Here is a 21,317-nt window from a genome sequence, read left to right as displayed (position 1 = left end):
CCCTGGAGTATCCCTTCGCCCCGACTCACCCCTGTAAGTAAAAATTTGATTCTTCCCACTGCCGGCGCGCACGCACACGATATATATATATATATATATATTTTTCTCTTCCTTTTTCGCCCCCTCGTCGACTTTCGATCGCGTCTCGATTGGCGAAAGGCGTGCCATGCTAAATCGCTATAAAATGTTACGAGGAAATTTTTAGATTTATGCGTGGCTATTCTCGATGAGAAAAAGGGAAAAGGGGACAGTTTTGAACAGCAATCTTTCGCACCGAAAAGTTCTGGAAAACTTTAATAAAGGAATAGATATAGTAAACGAAAGAAAATATTATATCCCTGAGGTTATCGCTCCTTTGTTATAACAACGATATAACTCAAAAGTTGTCATTTGGAATTGCTTGCAGAAAAAGAACGGAATCATAAAAAAATAAGAGAGAAAAAATAGGTTTCGAAAGAACGTACACATTAATTTCACTATAATCAATTATTATATCAAAATTAGATTTCAAAATTAATAGTATAATATTTTTCACAACATTGAAACTCATTTTCTAGAAAACTTTTTGCTTTTTGAGTTATGTCATTGTTGTAGCAAATAAGCGATATATACATAAATTATGGATATATACATATAACCAATCTTGTTATTTTTTCAACTTCAAATTTCAAATTGTGAGTTCCTAAGATGTATATACATAAATATAATTATTTCCTGAGAGAAATCCTACGAGATAATTTTGACAAAAGAAACAACGACGTGAAAAAAGAAAAAATCCTGAAAAAGAAGAGAAATATGATGAAGAAAACAAGTGCAATCGATAAACAGAAAGAGACACCGGGTATACAACAGGGAAAGAGACTTGGGGGGAAGATAAGGGGGACAGACTGATTGTACTGGCACTTGCTCTAGCGGAACACATCGATGAAGTTACATTACCGACTAGACCGAGTTACGCAAAGTGGACGCTACAAACTGGACGGCCGCTAAACTTAATTTGCACTTCGAGCCAACTTCCAGTTAAACCGCGTCCCGCCGGCAGTCGAGCCGAGTCGCTACCCAGAACTTTGACGGCAGTTTGCCTATTCACTGATCGTTTTCCAAGTCGCGTCCCATTCCAGATGACGAATTTCAGCCTGGCGTGATCTGTCAAGCCACGACAATCACTCTAACGTATCCGGTTAACGGTTACGGCCATTTATCGTTATCGAATTAGGACCGCAAGATTTCATTTTGTGAATACTAGATTTTTCCGGAAAGAAAAATATTCATTTCATTTCGAAAATTTCCCCTATCGTTTTTAAGTACGACGAATACAATATCAGCGATTTTTAAAATATACGGAACGATTTGTAATTTCGATAAAAATAGTGCTTTATATTATCAAAGATTTGAATTATTATAATATAATATGTATTAAGAGAAAAGATTTTTTATAAATATATTATTCTCTCGACATCTGATAAAATTTGATAAAGACTACGTTTATATGACATCGTTAATCGGATTTAGTGATATCCGTAGTCATGGACGTATCCAGGAAGAAGTTTAACCCCTTACAATTTTTTTATTTACTTTTTTATTTTTAATGATAAAAAAGTAAATTATAAAAGAAGTAATAAAAAATAATTTTATTTTTGACTGAGTAAATTTTTTGTTGTCAAAAAAGTTATTTTTCCCTTATTGTGATTATATAATTTCCAAACTTCTAATAGTTAAAACTTTGATAGAATAATGTCCGATATATAAAGAAAATGTTACGAACTGAAAATCAAAATATAAAGTGAGATATTAATGAATACTCCACAACTATATATAATGTTTTTAATAACTGTATTTTATCTATATTTTCGTCAGAAAAAAAAAGTAAAAGTTATGATTAACAAAACCTAATATTTTTTTTATTCAAAATCAAAATCGAGAAAGAGACATTCTAAGTTCTAAAATATCTAAAAAAGCAATTAATTGTGCAAAAAATCCTGTTTATGTAATAGAATTGCTAAAAATCTCTCCTTCCTTAACAACACATTCTCAATACGTCCATATTTGTACACCGTTGAAAAATTTATTAAAAATGTGTTAAATTTAACACATTTCACATGTCCCAAATGATCCACTCAAATTTATGTGTTAATTTAACACAATGGATATGTTAGAAGGTAATACAAATATTATTTAAGTAGATAAACACAAAAAAAAAATTAATACTTGCAGTTTGTAAACAAACCGTGGAAGCATATTTTTTTCTGTAAAATTAACATTTATAATATGTTAAATCAACACACATTTTATTCAATCATCTTAGAATTTACGTTTGAAATCACAATCTTTTTATATAATTTGTTCACATACACAATACAATAATATGATTACTTTATGTTAAATTAACACTCGAATATGTTAAAAAATTCAACACAAACTGTTAACACAGAACGTGAGTGAAACGTTTCCAACACAAATACACAATTTTTTTTACTATGTAGTTTGCCAAATCCCGTTGTTCTATCAATTCCAATTTATACGTACCTAATATCCCAAAAATTATTGCTATTTATTCCACCCTTCATCCAAATCACCACGAATAAATCCAAGAACGTGAGAAATGCAGCCTCCCGCTATTCTTTATATTCTCTTTAAAACACCTATTGAGGCTCATAAATGTGAGAGGCAGCGATCTTTGTCTCTGTTTCTCTCTCACACTCTGGTAGATGATCGAACAGGGAGTCGAGGTAGACGGGGAAGGGGTCTAGGGGAATGGTGTCCTCAGGGACGTCCGGGCACCCTTCCAGCTCCCGATTGCTCCCCTCGTCTGTCTCCCCCGGTCCCCGCTGGCTCTTTCTCCCATTCTCTCTCTCTCTCTCTCTCTCTCTCTCTCTCTCTCTCTCTCTCTCTCTCGCTCGCTCTCTCACTCTCTCTCACTTTTGGCCTCCTCTACCCCCCGTTGGGATAAACAGATTAGGTAACTACGTGATAAGTCGGTAAGTGGGTTCCCTCGGTCCAGACCCACCGACATTCGCTCTAACATCTAACTACCTCGTTAGCGTCATTAGTAACGGTCGGGGTGTCATTAGATTTCGTTCTCTACGTGTAGTTTTTCCACGGGTCCACCACTGTCCCTCCCTTCTCTTGGGCTGCCTTCGAAACCTGCAGTTCGCAAGTGCAACGGATACGGACGATCATGGAGGATCGTGACGCGCGTTTGGAATAATTTTGAGTCGCTCGTCAGCATGTCTATGTGTGTGAAAATATTAAGTCAAAGATAGAGTAAGTGAAATTGCAGCTATTTTACATCAATTTGATTCGATCTTTTTTCGAAAACAAGACTGCACAAAGAATATTTTTTATTTTCTGAATTATCATTTCATATTAAATTTCTTTTATATTTTAACTTATTTTAAATTGATTTATAAAAATCTGATTACATGTACCAATATCCACACATGATATAATATTATATAAAAGATTTAAACAAATAAAAAGGTAAAAGCTGTGCGCATAGGAGAATGAAATTCAGTAGCTTTAGGCAATGGCTTCTACATTAAAAGTATATTAAATCTTATTCAGAAAAGATATGCTACTTCTCGTAGGAACATATGTGAATGAATGATGTTCCATGCTTTCCATGCGCGAAAAATTGATCGTCTCCCTTCGCGTTTTCTGTAAGCAAACAAACGTCAACAAAACGACAAAGTGTGTCAAAAGGAGATGCACGTGAGTCCCAAGCGCGAAAGTCGCCAGGTCTCCTTCCCCCTCTCTTTCTCTCTCTTCCGTACCCGGGATGCTACTAATAAATTGGATCAGACCGACTCCCGATGAGTTGTACGAGTTGTCTGGATCCGGGCTTTACTTCGGACCGACTCTAATCTAAGATCTTGAGTGGATTTCAGTTTGGGGCATCGGCAAATTTATTTAGCCGCCGCGGTCGACGCCCGATTCACTTCTCTATCTTCGTTTTACTCTGCAGCCGCAGCAACAACGACAGTCGTTGCTTATCGATATGACAAGAATGGGGATCAAGAATTTTTACGTATCATGGTGTATTTCGCAGGATCACTGTATAGCTTCGTGGTTCATTTATTTGACATTACGCACGAAATTTCTCTTCTATCTTCTAAAATCGAATAGTGTTTAAAAGATTCGACATATGCGCAAAATGTGTCGATAAATTGAAGGGCTCCCACAAAGTTTTCCCACGAAACCTGAATAAAGTTAAAAAAAAATCTGGGTTGCGGCATCAAATCGTTCTCTATCAATATCGCTACATAGTGATTTTATTCTGACAAGAATCGAATGGGAAATATAAGATCGAGTTTAACACTTGCAAAGGATGTTTTTGTTAGAAGCAATTTGTAAAATTTTGTAAGTAATAAGTAATAAGTAAAACAATAATTGCTTTGTACTTTAAATAATATTACTTTCTTCGTTTTATTATTCCCATACAATACATTTTATCCGAAAGACATCCTTGAGACATCTTAAACCTTTCACGTCCTGTGGACGTCTTTAGAACGTCTTTGGGGCATCCATTGAAGGTATGAGTTATATGTGCTGTATGGATTATTAATTATTATTAATATTATAAAAAATACGTGTAACATACATATACTTACTATTGAAAAATTTATGTCGAATATAACACATTTTATATTTCCCAAACCGTCCACTCCAATTTTTGTGTTTATTTAACATAAGATAATTACCAGAAAACAACACAAATATCGTGTAAAAAAATTATCAAGAAAAAGTTGTAAACAAACTGTGGAAGTATATTTTTTTAGTATAATTAACATTTATGACATGTTAAATTAACACGTATTTCATTTATTCATCTTAGAATTTACGCTTTAAAATACATTATTTTTCGCTCACTCATAAATTGTGTCATTTTGACACTAAAAACCGTTGAATATCAATTTAACACAAAAATTTAAATGACATAATCACGTTATGTTAAATTAACATTCGAATATGTTAAAAAATTCAACACAAACAGTTAACAGAAACGTGAGTTTCCAACACAAATATGTACATAATGTTCTTTATCGTGTATTATGAAGTAAATAGATAGTGAAAATTTTCCACAAGAATAAAAAAAAATCTAGAAATTTTTTATTTTTCTTTTTAAATTCTACGATCCTCAAAATATTAGATAATCAAAACTTAAAACTTTATTCTTATACCTATTCCTATATCTGGAGAAAAATTACCATATTTATATACATAACAAACGGTTTGAAGATAACATTTTTTTGTTACATGAAAATTTAACATTTCAGAATTGTTTGGTTTTTGCGAAAAACCGTTCAATTATGTTATCGGATGAAAAGATATACATAATCGTCGCTTCTTAGTTAGATCTACAGTAATTTTCTGGATGGTTATGTGAAAAACAACCGCAATATCATTCGGGTATTTATATTAAAATAAATCCGTATCGGTACGATAATCGTGCAAGCGGGAGCACGAGCGGAAACAAAGTTTTAAGTACATCCACAAGTCCGCAACGTCGTTAAACGCCCTGATAAAATACCGGCGGTCCGGAAAGCTCGAATCGTTTATTTTCGCGTGGGTTGGTTTAGAGCGAAAATCCTCGCGGATTCTCATTGATATTAATTTTGCAAACGATACGGGAGATCGCAGCGACCGTAGCGTATAATTGCACGTCCGTGACAGTTATGAAAGTTCAGCGGCATCGAGGCGAAGTATCTCGATGCGCGCCTGTGGATGCAACTATGTGACTGCATCGTTGATGGTGCAACACCATCACGCGTTCATCGTTATCCCTATCTCGCTTTCCCTGCCTCTCTTTCTCTCTCTCTTTCTGTCGCCGTTATTATCCTCTGTGTCGAGAGGATGAAAGGGAGAGAAAGAACGAAAGAGAAAGAGAGGCGGTATAAAGGGAAGAGAGTAAAAGAGAGGAAGAAGAGGAGACATTGTGTGCGAGTGAAAGAGAGACGGCCGGACGGCGGAGAGAGAGTGGCATGAATTTTTATGAGCTTAGGAAATTAATTTGTGTTTTTCGCTAAGCCCCGGCTTAGCGCCGCGGTAATTAATTGCGCTGATTGCTCTGCATCATTGATGAGCGGTTCCGGCCGCTTCGCAACGTCTGCTCCCACTTCGCGTCTCGTTGTATGCGCGCGTATCCGACCGATGCCTTTATATCGGCGCTTCACTTTTCGATCCTTCGTGTACGCGCGCGATCACAAACTACGTTTTACTCAACATTTTTAATTAACATGCTCTGTCTGCTCGTATAATTGCAGTGGCGAAATAAAATGTGCATGCTGCTATCGTACCGAAATACAACAGAAAAATAATATAATTATATATTAATAATAATCAGTTGTTGTTGAAATAATGGATCGAGTATCAATGATAATATTTGTAAACTTTTTTATTGAAGTATTTGAATATATTGAGGGTAACATGACAAAATGTGGGACTTTATTTTATTTTTTGTGTAATTTTTTATTTTTTAGTTATATTCAAATCAATGATGTAACAATCAATGATTTATTAAAATTTATGTTTAACATAAAACATGTTTGAAATGATTAAGACAGTTTACAAAATGAGAAAAATTGTTTAGATGAAAATAGATGTGACTATCTGAATATGATGGTAAAGACCGCCCTATATATTTTTACCCCGGATTTTTTATCTGAATTTTCAAGTTTATTTGGAACTTCCCAGTCTTGAATTCGTAGAAAATGATACTATTAATTCCAAAAGATAGAAAATCATAATAGAGAAGATATACTTCTTGATACGAAGAAGTTAATTATTACACTTGCTAAATTAAATTAAATTAAATTGAATTAAGTAAACGAATATGAATGAGTATGCGTCTATGTTTACTACGGACGACTCTTATTTTGTATAAAATCTGATACAACTTATTCACACTGATAAGCACTAATGTAAACTACCGTGAAAAAGCAAGGAATTATGTTGATCATTTTATTTTGCAATAACGCTTGCCGTATAAATTTGAAAATTCCGCGAGATTGTCAGTAACTCACAAGTTTCTTGAAGTTTCCGAGTTTCGCAAACCCTAGTCAAGCACAGGCAAATATGCGGAGTACCGAACTAAGTTCTCCTGGAACTTTGCAAATTCGAATCTATCAAGAATTAAAAGGTGAAACTTTGTCGAACTCGTCCCTTTAAAAGAAAAATATTTTCTTTATTGACACAACATATATTATCAATATTAATTACAAAAACGTATTATATAATTAAACTAATAAAAATTAATATATTTTTTTATATTCAATTGAATATTTTTACCTATTATTATATTACATCATTTATTTATTATTATTCGATTCGTTATTATTACTTGTGTTATCGATAATAGTGTTCTTTGCATTTAAAGTTGCAGAAAATAAAATTTGCGCGAATTATCATTATATTAAGAATTACTGTAAAAGAGCGATATTCTAAAAACACTTAACAATTCCTCCCGGATTGCTCGTTACAGATACTAGTTACTCCGCCTATCACCCAGCGCTGCACGGAGTTGGCGAGGATTCCTTCGTGCGGAGGAAACAGCGTCGAAACAGGACAACTTTCACCCTTCAGCAACTGGAGGAACTCGAGTCCGCCTTTGCGCAAACTCACTACCCGGACGTCTTTACGAGGGAAGATCTGGCCATGAAAATTAATCTCACGGAAGCTAGAGTGCAGGTGAGTGTAACAATAACAATCGCGGAGATCTTTCTTTTCATCAAAATCGAATTTTTCAATCCTAATCCACTTGTCCTTATATATAATTACATTTCTTAACGATAAATAAGATAAGTATAAGGATTACCAATGTTTTAAATAAAAACGGAATAATGAAAGCCAGAAAGTTAATTAGTACGTAAATCTTTTCATATAATAATTTAATAACTGATTATATCCTTCGCAAAAAACAATGTTCAAAATTCGTGTATATTTTGAACTGTAACTTACTTTAAATCTATATAATAGTATAATGGCTCAATAATTTAAAAACAAGTTAAAAGAAAAAGGGCTACCAGCCAGAAATTTTACGTATAAACAAATTGGTAGATAAAAAGATCTTAATGAATTATTATGAATTTCAATAACATGCCGGCTAACAAACGTTTCGATCACGATTGGATCATTATCAATACTTACCAAATATGTCTAAACGATAAGAAACATAACATAAAGTCGATCGAAGAAATTTAAAATATACTTCGCATTGTATAACTATATAATTGTTGACTTTATGTTACGTTTCTTACCGTTTAGACATACATATTTTGTAAGTATTGATAATGATCCAATCGTGATCGAAACGTTTGTTAGCCGGCATGTTATTAAAGTTCATAATAATTTATTAAGACCTTTTTACTTATCTACCAATTTGTTTATACGTAAAATTTCTGGCTCTTTCTTTTAACTTGTTTTTACTTTAAATTATTATCAACGGAAAGAATTAGTATAAAGATAACGCAAACGGTATATCCCTTAAATTTCGCAATCCTACAGGGTGGGCCATCTATTGGTACGTTTTTTATATTTTGTAAGTATTGATAATGATCCAATCGTGATCGAAACGTTTGTTAGCCGGCATGTTATTAAAGTTCATAATAATTTATTAAGACCTTTTTACTTATCTACCAATTTGTTTATACGTAAAATTTCTGGCTCTTTCTTTTAACTTGTTTTTACTTTAAATTATTATCAACGGAAAGAATTAGTATAAAGATAACGCAAACGGTATATCCCTTAAATTTCGCAATCCTACAACCTGATTAGACTTTTTTCAGATTATGATGTTTCAAGTCTACTAAAAGCAGCCGTGTGTGTCGTTGAATTATTATTAACATAATTATTTACTTTTTATTCAATTTTATTTTGTCAGTTCTCGTAAAGTATCTTGCCGCATATAATATAATAATGTCCGTAATCCGATTAAATTACAAAAAAGATCCATTAGAATAAGGGAAATGAACAAATTCATGGCAGAAGCACTGTGTGCATTATATTTAAGGATATATTAAAACAGGTTACTTGAAAGTATGCTAATCACGTTGTATAATCACGTTTATTCGATAACATGAAAGCACGTGCATTAAAACTTCACAGAATGTTCGCATGCTCGCGTCCGAGCATTGGCAGCAGCGAGCTTAATCTTTTAATGCGTCTCAGCGCATTGAGATTGGATTCCGCGTTTTAATGCGATGAGAAAATTACGCGCGGCAACCCGATAATTTTTTGTCTGCCTTCGTAGCGTTAAGTAGAGAAATTCCGAGAACATTTTTCGCGCTGCATGTTTTCGCTGTAATATTTCATGGAACACACAATAGAATGTATTACCCGCCTACGTATCCATTAGTATCCAAATGATTATATCGCGAAAAAATATGCGTAAACCGGATTTCTGCAATCCAAAGCGGAATTTCGACAATTTTTTTTTTTAATCGATTTTTGTCCTTTGCCACTCCCGGATTTAAAAAAATTGCCATATTTATAATTTATCGTACGAAAAATAACATGCCATATATTTTATGTATGATGTATGCGTATATATGATATATACGCGACACAGATGGGGAACGCGCGAAATTTAGTCAGGATGAAAATATATTTTAGATTCAATAACTGCAGATTTGAAAATTAAAAAGAAAATCTGTAAAAGACCGTAACTATGATCGATTGTCTGTGGCCGTACGGTGTTGCCACAAGAGCAAAAGCGTATGTACCAGAGGGGCGAATCCGGCAGGGTGGGAGGGCGGGGGGCCCTGCAGGACCCCCAAGAGGCGCGCTGACACCCTCGACCTGACGTAATCTTCTGACAGAGTAAGCCGGTAATCTCCGGGATTACTTTGTACTCCTGCAGGCTACGTCCTCACGGCCATATTTACTCACGCCGTTGTAATTCGCGCTGAGAATCCCTGCAGCGTAACAGCGATTCCAGCCTAAAATCCTGTCGGAACATCTGCAGAGGATATCTGATTACCAATGGCGGCTTTTGATTTCTCGGCAGACGCCAACCTGCATCTCCATCGAATTTCAGATGATACGTTTTGACAGCGCCTTTCGCAATTTCCAAGTCAAACATACCTCGATAATCGCACGGAAAAAAAACGATTTTACTGAAATATCTATTTGGCTAAATATCTAATTTGAGTATAGACGTAGAGAGAGAGAGAGAGAGATTTGAAAATAATTCTTGTTGAATCATCAAAATAATTAGGAAATCGAAGCATAATGAGCAACGCTGCAAAAAGTTCTAACTAACTTGAGCGTCCTATATAATTATTTTAGTAATCTAATAAAATTACTTTCAAATCTATAATAGCTAAATTTTTAAGTACTTGAGCAAAACTGTTCTTTCCGTGTAAGACTCTTATACTCATAGCATTATTAAATCAATTTACTACTATGATTATTTCACGCAATATTTTTAAAAATAATCAATTACTATTTGTTATTTTTTTTTAGTGTTTGATAAATTGTAGCTAAAGTATTTGTAGCTAAAATGATAGTGTATTATATGATGTTAATAATACAAGTTTCCTGGAAAAAGATTAAAACGTCTTTTATACATGAAACTCAGTTAGAACTCATAAAATTATTTTTGAAGATTTTTTAATACAATGTTTAACGTTAAAAATTCTATTTTTAACGTTAACATATTTAACGTTAACAAATTCTATTTTTAACATATAACCTACATGATTCTTTATTTTTCCTTTTATTTAAAGGTATTTTATTCCATTGAAAAAATCTCACTAATCGCGACTTTTTTCTAATTTATCAATCATACTGACCATTCCTTCAGCAATCTGTAAACATTTAAAAAATGTACACAGAAATAATAGCACTGTGGAAATGTCCACTAAGGAGGCCTGACTCGAAGCTTTGTGGTCGGCCGCAGCGTTTTGTCCTGGCTCTACACTACTAGACTCATCAATAAGGCGATGTAGTGTGGGACTTACCTTAGACGCCTGAAATGAATCCAGAATGATATTCTATTAGGGAATTCGCGCGGCGCAGTGCTTACGCGAATCGAATGAGTCCCGTGGACCTCTAGTGGCGAGTCGCCACAGGACTCCACCCCAATGAGGGCGCGATCCAACGGATTGCGTTGGAATGATAAATATCAGGGACGAACGTGGTGATGCTTGATGCTGCTTGTGCTGCTCTATGCTGCTCTGTGTGCTGCTCGATGCTGCTCGGTACCGCTATGTGTGAGCGTATGGCGAGTGTGTGTGAGCGTGTGCAAGCGTGTGCGTGTTCAAATTACGTCGGGGTCACCAATATAGAAATGTCCACTAAGGAGGCCTGACTCGAAGCTTTGTGGTCGGCCGCAGCGTTTCGTCCTGGTTCCATGCTACTAGACTCATCAATAAGGCGATGTAGTGTGGGACTTACCTTAGACGCCTGAAATGAATCCAGAATGATATTCTATTTAAAGGGAATTCGCGCGGCGCGGTGCTTACGCGAACCGAGTGAGTCCCATGGACCTCTAGTGGCGAGTCGCCACAGCACTAAATAGTTCACACTTAAGTTCTGCCGTAATCTACTGTAAACGTGATATATTACAATTTAATTGATATAAAACGAATAAAATTTTATTTATTTTATTTTGCGTCTTAGTCGAAAAAAATTTATTATAAAATTTATAAATAATCAGTATTTAAAAAATAATTATTATAGTAAAATATAGCTCGCGTGCCCCGACAAATCCGAAAAAATCTTGGCGCTTCGCCCGGCCTCTCATCATTAATATCCTGACTCACGAAGGATCCTCGATCACAAAGTCTAAGAGGCAGCCTGGCGTGCATTGTGCAAATTTACAAGGAGGCTGCAATCTTTACGAGAGAGATACGACAGTGTACACATGACAATGAAAGAGACAGAGGGGTGGCGCGAGGCGGCGAAGAACGGAGGGGCGAGGCTGTTGGTCTGGCTGTGACGCAATTACGGCGCAGACTCATTGTTTCATTAGCGAAGACAAAGGGAATCTGGAATAATGGACAAATAGGCGCGTTTATGTAGCGCCCGTCCTCTTCTCCAGGCTCCAATTAGAACCTAACCTCCTAGAGGAGGAACGGGCGGGTGGGAGTTGAAGGAGGGTCGGTTGTATCGTCGAGGCACGTACCGTACGACATCCTCACGATGCGGCGCGGCGCGGCGAGCGGGTGTACATTTCCTCGCACACTACACTTGCACGTGTACGTACGGTCGTTACATATATATGGACGTGCGTGTATGTGCGAGGCCGGCAATTACCGGCGTGCGTGAATTAGACGCGTCGCGCCCGCGCCGCATCAAACGGCACTCGCACCTGCGCTCGTGCGACGCGCTCTGGACCGTGCATGGACGCTGGACACCGCGATTACGTTGACTCTCTCCTATTTTCGGTGATTGGATTTCGCGGAGCTCTTCTCTTCTCTTCACGTAGTTGTCCGCGCTCCTTTGGAATTGTAAAAAATGCAGAAAATTTTTTACGGTACCGCGAATCTCGAGAAAAGTAGCTCGTCGGTATAAAATATTAGTATCTCTATCTCCGCGATGGTTTTGACAAAAATATTTGAATCCACAAATTGGGTTGGAAATTGAGAAACGAGCGGAAAATTTCTATAAACGTGGATTTATTGAAAGTGGACATTTTTCAATTTACGGGCTGTTGGAAAAAACAGCTTTTCGTGAATTAATCAGTAGTTATCGTTGTCACGCAGCGTTTTAAAAAGCATGTCACACGTGATACGTGCGATCAGTAATCCCGCGACAAAGAGCGACACATTCGTTTAACAAGGGGGTGCAGCCGATTAAAAACGTTTTACGCCCATTATCAACGAATTTCAGATTAAATTTGTATTGGAAAAAAAAGTGGAGAGAAGAGAGATATATCGCGCAAGGGTGTAAAGGAAAACGGCGGTGGTGGTCCCTATACGAGACCATGGCTTTGTTCCCAGCTATTACTCGTCCTCCGCCACCCCCTCTTGTAACCCTTAGGATATTATTATATCTCCCCGTCTGTCGCCCCTCCTCCATCCTCTCGCGATGTTCGAGGTGGCGGTAGAGAGTCGTACCCATCGTATTTATTTTATTAAACCATTTTCCGTGCTTCCTCCTGCGAAAGTTCCGCGCTCGAATGTAAGATAATCATTTTCCAGACCCATAATATTACACAGAATAGGATATACCAATCCTATTAATTCCAGCTCTTTTTACTAAGGACTTTTTGTGAAATTTTTTTTGTGAAGTCTGTTCTTTTTTCACAATTTAATACAGTCTTGGCAATAAATATAAAACACAAATTAACGTAAACGTTTTATTACAAAAATTAATTAAAAAACACTTTCATTGAAAAAATAATATTTATTTTGATAATCTAACCATTTTAATATTTTTTAATAATCCTTATATATATATATATTTACGTACAATATTTTCTTTTCAAAAAAAGTTTTTTTCTCAAAATCAAGCAAATCCGACGAAATTTATGCTAATACATTTTTCAATGCAATATCTATAAAGTGATATAGCACCATATTATAAATGATGCATCGGATGTTCTTTATGACTTTTTCTAATCAACTTCACGTTCTACAAACAAATAGCTCTGATTACGTTTTACAGGGTGTTTACTGAAACCTTGTAAAACAATTTTCTCGAATTTTCTAGTTATTTCTATTAAAAATTTCAAATTAGAGACTTTCTTAATGCAATTTTGAAATCAATTGGAGTGTAACGTGCAAGTAAACTATACATTGTAAAGTAGAAGACAGGGATTTTTTCACGAAATTATCTATCCTTTTTTACAATTATAGAGCTGCTAAACTTATAAGATAATGTATAAAGAAAACTCACTACAGTATCAGTAGATTATTCTCTTATGGCTATACTTATTGCCAGAGAAAAAGACATAACGACAGCAACTATAAAGGAGGCAATTATGCAAGTTTTATATGTACAATTAATGTACATAGTTGAATAAACTATTTTTTTATAATTAGTTTACAAGTCTAAAATAGTTTATTCAAGTATGTACATTACTTCTACAAATAAAACTTGTATAATTGCATCATCTTTATACATAGTTGCCATCACTATATCTTTTCTGAGTGTGCGCGCGCGTATGTATTGTTTTATCATCCCGATCTTTTTATAAAAATTCGTGAGACCTATGAAAATATACGTAAACATATGCGCATGTGTAAGTCATATTTATTGCTAATGAGATTGTCAATTTTGAATCATTAAGAAAAAATTATGAAAGAAATAATGTTTTCAAAAAGAGATGAAATTTAAATTTAAAAGTAAAATTTCAAAAATTTTTTGAATGGCGATAAAATTCCATGAAAATTCTTGATTTTCAAGGGTAAAAGAGAAATCCCCTGAAAATTTCAGGTTTCCCTAGGTAGTAAACATCCCGAGTTTTACTATTAGTTGGCGTGTATGTGCACCGAGTGAGGATTCCGCACGAAAACCCGGTTATTGTACATTCATTGTCGAGACAAAAGTCAACGGTGGAGAACCGCTGGGTGTAATAAAGTCTATTTCAGCCGGTATTATGTCAAGTTAGCCTCGTTAGCGGAACTCGAGCTTTTTAAAAAACACTCGGTCGCCGTGGTTGCTGTCGGCTCGTTGAACATGCACGGCGGAAAGTACCCCCCTCCCCCCAGTCTCCCAACCATCCCTGCCTCAACATCCGCCAACCAGCCTGCCGCACCCTCGTGCTTTTCTCTGCCTCAGAATGCCACCTCCACCCTCCCACCCCCTACCCGCACATGCAATTATCCTTGCACATTTGCGGACATTGCGGAGTGCCATAGATACGACCGCGTCCTCCTCATTTTTCTCCTATCCATCCACCTCTCCCATTCTATGACTTTCGCGAGACTTAACCCTCTCGTCCGCGCGCGTGTAATGTATAGTCAGATGACTGAGATGTCGAGAATATTGAATCAGAGAATTATGCAAACTTCCGCGAAGTTGGCTTTTGAGAAGTTTAACTTCCCTGGATGCAGGTATATCGCTATATGATATTTATTCATATTTAGCATAATCCAAAAATTGTATTATGAAAAAGACATAAAACATTAAAGGCACAATAAATAAAAACGTGGAACATAAATTGTTAGGAGATATTAAGTGTTAATACAGATATTTAAAAACATTTTTATAACATTTACGTATCAACTAATAATGAGTTGGAAATCAGCGAATTAAGTATCAGCAATATATATATATATATTTTTTTTTTCACGCAAGAAGAGTTCCTCGATCCATTAAAAAAAATTAAATTTCGTAACTTTACTTATAAAACAGTAACTTCTATATCAAAGTTACGCTTCCTATTATTGATTTTCCAAAGCTTAAGCGTATAACATTAATCTATGTTAACCGCGACGATCGTAATTTGCAGGTGTGGTTCCAAAATCGGCGGGCGAAATGGCGTAAGAGCGAACGACTGAAGGAGGAGCAACGCAAACGCGAGGGTGGAAACAGCGGTGGTGGCGGCAGCGGCGGCGGTGGTAGCGGCGGTGGCGGTAACGTGGAATCCTCCGCTTTGGCCGCACCAACGTCTTCATCGGCGGGCCCGAGTCCCACGGGAAATGACCCGGAGGGCACCACGACGAGCAGCAGCGCCGCCGACACGGAGGACGCCGTGGCGGAAGGTGCCGGGGGCGGTGGAGGCGGCGGTGGCTCCAGGAGCCCCAGTACGACTTCCGCCTCGGTCAGTCCCCGGCCCCAGCCGAGTCAGCCGTCTCTAGGTGGCGTCTCGACGCCACCGCCGACCCCCATAAGAGCGCCGCCGCCGCCACCGAGCACCGTGGGGGGCCTCGGACCACCCGCTGAGAGGTGAGCTCTTAGCTTCGTTTGTATTTACGTCTTTAGGAAATATCTTCCTCCTTCCTGAGTTTTCCCCCTCTCTGCTCCCCCCGTCTAGGTTTCTCCCAACCCCTTATAAACTCTCTGGACGATTTCAACGAGTAAGTGGGTGCAAGCGCCGCTGAACACCGCCGGCCGGATGCTCGATACGCGCCATTAAACCACTCTTCGTGACGGCATCGCTGGCCCCGACGCCCGCCGGTTAAGCCGCTTCTTCACTCGGTAACTCTCCCCCTCCCTCGCCTCTTCCGCGCGTCGCCGTCATAGCCACTCGTATAATCGCGATAATCGTCGCCTCGTTAAACTGCAGCTTCCACGGGAGCCAGCGACAAAGCAATGCGCACCACTTTTCGCTCATGGACTTTTGTCTCGTGAAACTAAATGGCGTCTTGCCGTTTACGACTCGTATGTCGACAGAAAGAAGCGTCGACATGACGCTGCTAAAGAGTTTGCGACGGATAAAAAGACTAAATAACTGGCGACAATTTCTCGCGGTGATTTCATATACATAGTTACGAACAAGTATTGTAGATTAAAACGTTTAGAAATTATTGATTTTTACGAATATGCAGATTGTTAGTCACATTAGAGTACAGGACAAATTGTCGTAAACGTTTTATATCCGACGAAAAATAAATTAAAGAACAGTTTTGAAAAATCATATTTATTTTTATAACAATTTTAAAATTTTGTCAGTTTTCCTTTGGATTTTATTAACACTTTGTCCAAGAAAACGCAATAAATTGAGCATGCCTTATACTTATGGCCAAGGCTGTAAATATGTTGCGCGTTTTCGAAGGATATAATCATTATATGTTTCTTTCATCTGCGAATTTTTGCATAATTTAATACACATTCTAATAAATGTCATAAATAATAATTTAAATAAATAATTTTTCATAATAAAAAATGTATTTTGATACTTCTTATTATATTCTACAAAAATACTTGTTTATGTAAATATCTATTTACGTTATCAATGTTTGAGATATCATAGAAGAGAGTTCACGTATGTGTGCACGGAAAATCTAGAAAAATATTTGTACCGCATAAAATATTTCTACGAGAGACGCGTTTCATCGGCCGTATGTAGGTACAAGGGGAACCGGAGTACGTCCGAAGAATCGGAAAGGGGCGATTTATCCCGCTCGCGATCCTCTCTTTCCGCGGGGACGGAGCACATTCGTTTATAATCCCCGAGACGACGACAGTGGGGCTCTCTGCGGATCGACGTGGAGGTCGGGAACAAAAAATGCCGAAAAACACGCGTGGCAGACACGCGTGGTAGACGTAATGCTCGCGAGAGGAGGGTGCGCGTTAGATGTCGACAAGACGACGGAGAGGTAGCGCTGGTGGATTGGAGGCGGCCGAGGGGGTCAAGGAGGGGGGGACCTGATGGGCCTGGTACCAGGGTCGAGGGAAAAGGTAAAGAAGAAACGGCAGGAAGATACTCCTTCGCCGTCCCCGCAGTTGTAATTTATTTAAAACCGCTCGCCGTAAATATATCCCTATCATTTATTCAGAGGAACGGCGAAGCTCCTGCCGGGGGTCGCGGATGGAGAGGAGAGGTGGATGGGAGGGGAGGCGGAGGGGAGGGAGGGTGTAAGCTCTGCGTTCCTTCTTACCTTGGCTCTACCTAGCTACCGTAAGAGCGACTGACTTCGTGCTGTATAGGGGCGGATCCACGTCGCAAAGACATTGTGTCTCGTCGCTAGATCGCTCTTTTGTCTCGCAATTCTCTTGGAAGGTTGCGTAAGAATTGATTATGCGTTACTCTTGTTAGCTCAATGAAAAGCAGGTACTTTATCTTGGAAATTGCGCCTATGTTCTACTTCGATTAATAAAACGCAAGCTTCCGCATAGAAAGATCAACTCATTATCAGCTAAAATGGTAAAGGAACTATAAATGTAGTTACCCTAACGATTGCGCGATTGTGATTAGCGATTGGCAAGCACTTTTCGATCAGTCATCGATTGCTTTGCTCTAACTGGTTGTAAAGTAATCATTAATCACCAATCACAATTATACAATCGGTATAGCGTGAGTATTATGATTTAAAACAGTTTGCCACTCAAGCAGAATAACAGATCATAATAACGTCAAAATAACATTATAATAAATCGTAACTAATAAGATTATTAAAAGTGACTTTTAATAATCATTTTGAAGCCTTTTTTACGCCATTTTGATGTTATGACGATTTTTTATTTTTGGGGGAGGGGGGTACCTTATTGATTGAAATGTGTATTTAAAAAATTGTTAATCGCAGTGTGTATTAAGAATATCATATCTAATAATATATGCAGCTCAGAATCGTTTCCTGTCACTTTTATTACTCGTTTTAACTCTACGCTATATTCACTACCGGTGGAGCTGAGAGCGTTTAATGTTATTGAATTTTAAATAAAGATTTTAATGGAGTCTTATTACGCGGGAAACGCGACCTCGTCTAGGTAATATCGTAGTTATCGACGTCATTACTTATCTAGAAGCGATTATAGGATAAAAACTAGATATACCTAAGTAAAATGGAGCACATAAATATTAAATAAAATAACTAAAGTGATCACACGTATATATTCGACTGACTAACAGGCTGAAAATTCGTACGGACGAAAAAGGCGGACAAAAGTAAAAGATACGAGATAGAAAAAAATATTTTAAATTATGAGCTACAAAGCTAATTTTTATTTTTTACTTTTTATTTTTTTTAGAAGAGTAAAAGAGAGAAAGAGAGAGAGAGAATTTTAAAAAATTTGCAATATATAATAAATACAAAAGTATTCGTATATAAGGAAGATTTTTATTTAAGAAGCCCTATTTGTAGAAAATGAACATTAATTAGCAATTTATTAACAATAAGTACGTTTCCTAATATAAACAAAAAACCTTCGCGAAAATAACTATTATTTATGATCTTAGAAGACAAACTTTTAAACAAATATTTTTTGTGCGTCCAAATAATACAACTTTTTATTTTCACTTATTATTAAGATAGTATAATATATATACAATATATTTCTATTATTGTACATCATTTTAGATAAAATAACTTTGAGAAATATATAATCTATTTTATTCTTTGTTAACAAATTACTAATTAATGTTTACTTACTAAAAATAAAGTTTCTAAAAAAGATGTCCACCTGTACGAATACTTTTAGTACTTTCTGCATATATAATTTGTTTTTGTATTAATCGAATAATAAAATTTAAAATCCAAACGAGTAATTAATTAAATCAAGATTTAATTTTATAAAGGAAGATACAGTTGACACAACATTAATTATCCACAAATTTTATTTCGTCGCAAACTATTACTGAAATTATTACACATAGCATTCCTTTTTTTCCTTTGCAACAATTTTTTTTATCCAAAGGCGCGAGCAGATGGTAGTCATGTTTGCGAGATAATCTGCGTCATTCCAGCCGTCTCCCTTCCATACACCGTAACTCGACATCGTAACTCAGTGCCTAGCAAACGCGTCGATAAGATAGGGGGATGTACTAAGTCGCGCTTCGTCCATCACGCGAGCAGTACCAGGGTGCACGTAGGTATGCATTTGCATGTGTGTGCGCGGCAAGTAAACGAGCGCGCACGTAGAGCAAGGTGCACGGTAGACTACGCGGCTAATTGCCGCTAATTATCGCGCTTACCGCGGTTCGGCTCTTCCTCTCGCCGCCACCACCGTCGCCGTCTCCGTCGCCCTCCGCGCGTCGCCGCGGTTTGCCACCCCTACCCGCCCTTTTCTCCCTTAAGCCCGATACAACCCCCTCCCCCGGGCAACCACCTGAAATCCGTTACTCTGGCCTGCCGACGAACTGCGTCTTTCCTACTCTCGCCGCCCACCCCACTAACGACCTAAATGCCGTGGGCTGTCTGCCCTAACTCCTACCCACCCCCACGCGTTCTCTACCATCCTTTCCTCCTTCTCTCGCTCCCGATCTCAGGCTCCGACTCGAGTACCGACTCGAGCTCGTTACATTAATTAAACAATATTTGCGATTAATATTTGAGATAATCATCAGCGCCTCAAAGCAGCCTCCGCTCCTCTCGGAGGATGCGGAACATCACGCGTGCTAATCGGATTAGCGCTTGTGAGGCTGCGGCTCCTCTCTCCCTCTCTCTCTCTGTCTATCTATCTTTCTCCCTCTACTCCATCCGTTCTCGGTTTCCGTCTTCCTCTTGCACTTCATTCGAGGCTGCTTGTCTGTCTCTCGCTTTCGCTACACTGCACTGATACGCCGGTAGTTGGAATCGCGCGAAATTGCGACGTCCTTTTGGCGATAATCGTGCCAGTGCTTGAAATAGCGTTAATTCGCGGACGAGTTAAGGATCGTTTCCGGCGTGACGATTGAGATGTTTCTACGTCTACGTGTATCAGTGCGCGTCAATTGTGCTATTGCCGTTAATTTAAGAAATTACGAATTAAAGAAAAGAAATTAATAGTTTCTTATTTTGAAACAAAAACTATGTCGTACTTTAGAAGTGGATAGAGGACAGCTTTATCCCATTCTAGAAAGTTCACGTATTTTTTTAGCTACACGTATTTTTTAACAAAATGAAAAAATTATGAAAAAATGTTTTCATAAATTTTTCTATATTGTACCTTGAATGTAATACATACAACAAAGTTCAATAGCGATTTAGAACCTGTGGATAAAAAATTATTTCAATAAGAAATAGATGTTTTTAAAAAAATAATTAAGATAAAAACAGAAAATTTTCATTTAAATTATAAAATTGTTATACACACAAGAGTGTCTCACAACTACCGCATTTCCTCTCAAGAACGTATTCTTGAGGTAATTTTGAGACGAAAATCCTAATATAAAAATATCGAGGCTACAATAGTTTTTGACTTATAATTGGTTAAAGATAGTGTGTAATTCGAAAACTATTATAGTCTCGATATTTTCGTATTAGGATTTTCGTCTCAAAATTACCTCAGGCATATGTCCTTAAAAGGAAATGTAGTAGTTGTGAGACATCCTGTATATGTAATATTTATTTTTATACAGAAAACGTCTAATCACAGTAATTTTTTATAGAAACTATATATCTGATACGTCCTTAATTAAGGTCTTATGTGAGAATTTATCGAACCATTGCGCTCTACATTTTCGCATTAAAAAAATTTTCTATATATATATATATATAAGACTATTAAGATTTTTTATGATAAAAGAAGTACATAGCACCACTTCAGTGCAGCAAAAAATACTTTCTATCCCCTTGTGAGTTTCATCCAGACAGTGATCCTAACCGAATAGGATAATATCGAATAGGAGAGAAGCGCATTCTACTCTAAACTAACTTTAAATTAAAAAATTAAGTTTATACTTTGTCATATATTTTCTATTTATGTTTTCAATTCTATTTGTATTCCCCATATTTATATTCATTTTTTCCTCTCGTCAAACTTTCAGCACCACGGGGATAGGCGCAGGC

The 21,317-nt window shown here is 37.1% G+C and overlaps 1 protein-coding gene across 1 annotated transcript in view; it reads left to right on the top strand.

Annotated features, from left to right (window-relative positions):
- The window catches only part of Drgx (Dorsal root ganglia homeobox), a 57,273-nt gene that overhangs the window by 35,364 nt on the left and 592 nt on the right, over nt 1-21,317 (top strand). The window contains exons 4-7 of the mRNA XM_018513784.1: nt 2-33; nt 7,481-7,686; nt 15,398-15,834; nt 21,296-21,315. Of these exons, the coding sequence (XP_018369286.1) occupies nt 2-33; nt 7,481-7,686; nt 15,398-15,834; nt 21,296-21,315 (695 nt within the window). The remainder of the gene's footprint in view (nt 1; nt 34-7,480; nt 7,687-15,397; nt 15,835-21,295; nt 21,316-21,317) is intronic.

The sequence above is a fragment of the Trachymyrmex cornetzi genome, unplaced genomic scaffold (assembly GCF_001594075.2).
Source record: "Trachymyrmex cornetzi isolate Tcor2-1 unplaced genomic scaffold, Tcor1.1 scaffold475, whole genome shotgun sequence".
Taxonomy (NCBI): domain Eukaryota; kingdom Metazoa; phylum Arthropoda; class Insecta; order Hymenoptera; family Formicidae; genus Trachymyrmex; species Trachymyrmex cornetzi.
Note: the sequence above shows the minus strand (reverse complement) of the source record. Positions and strands in the feature narration are given on the sequence as shown.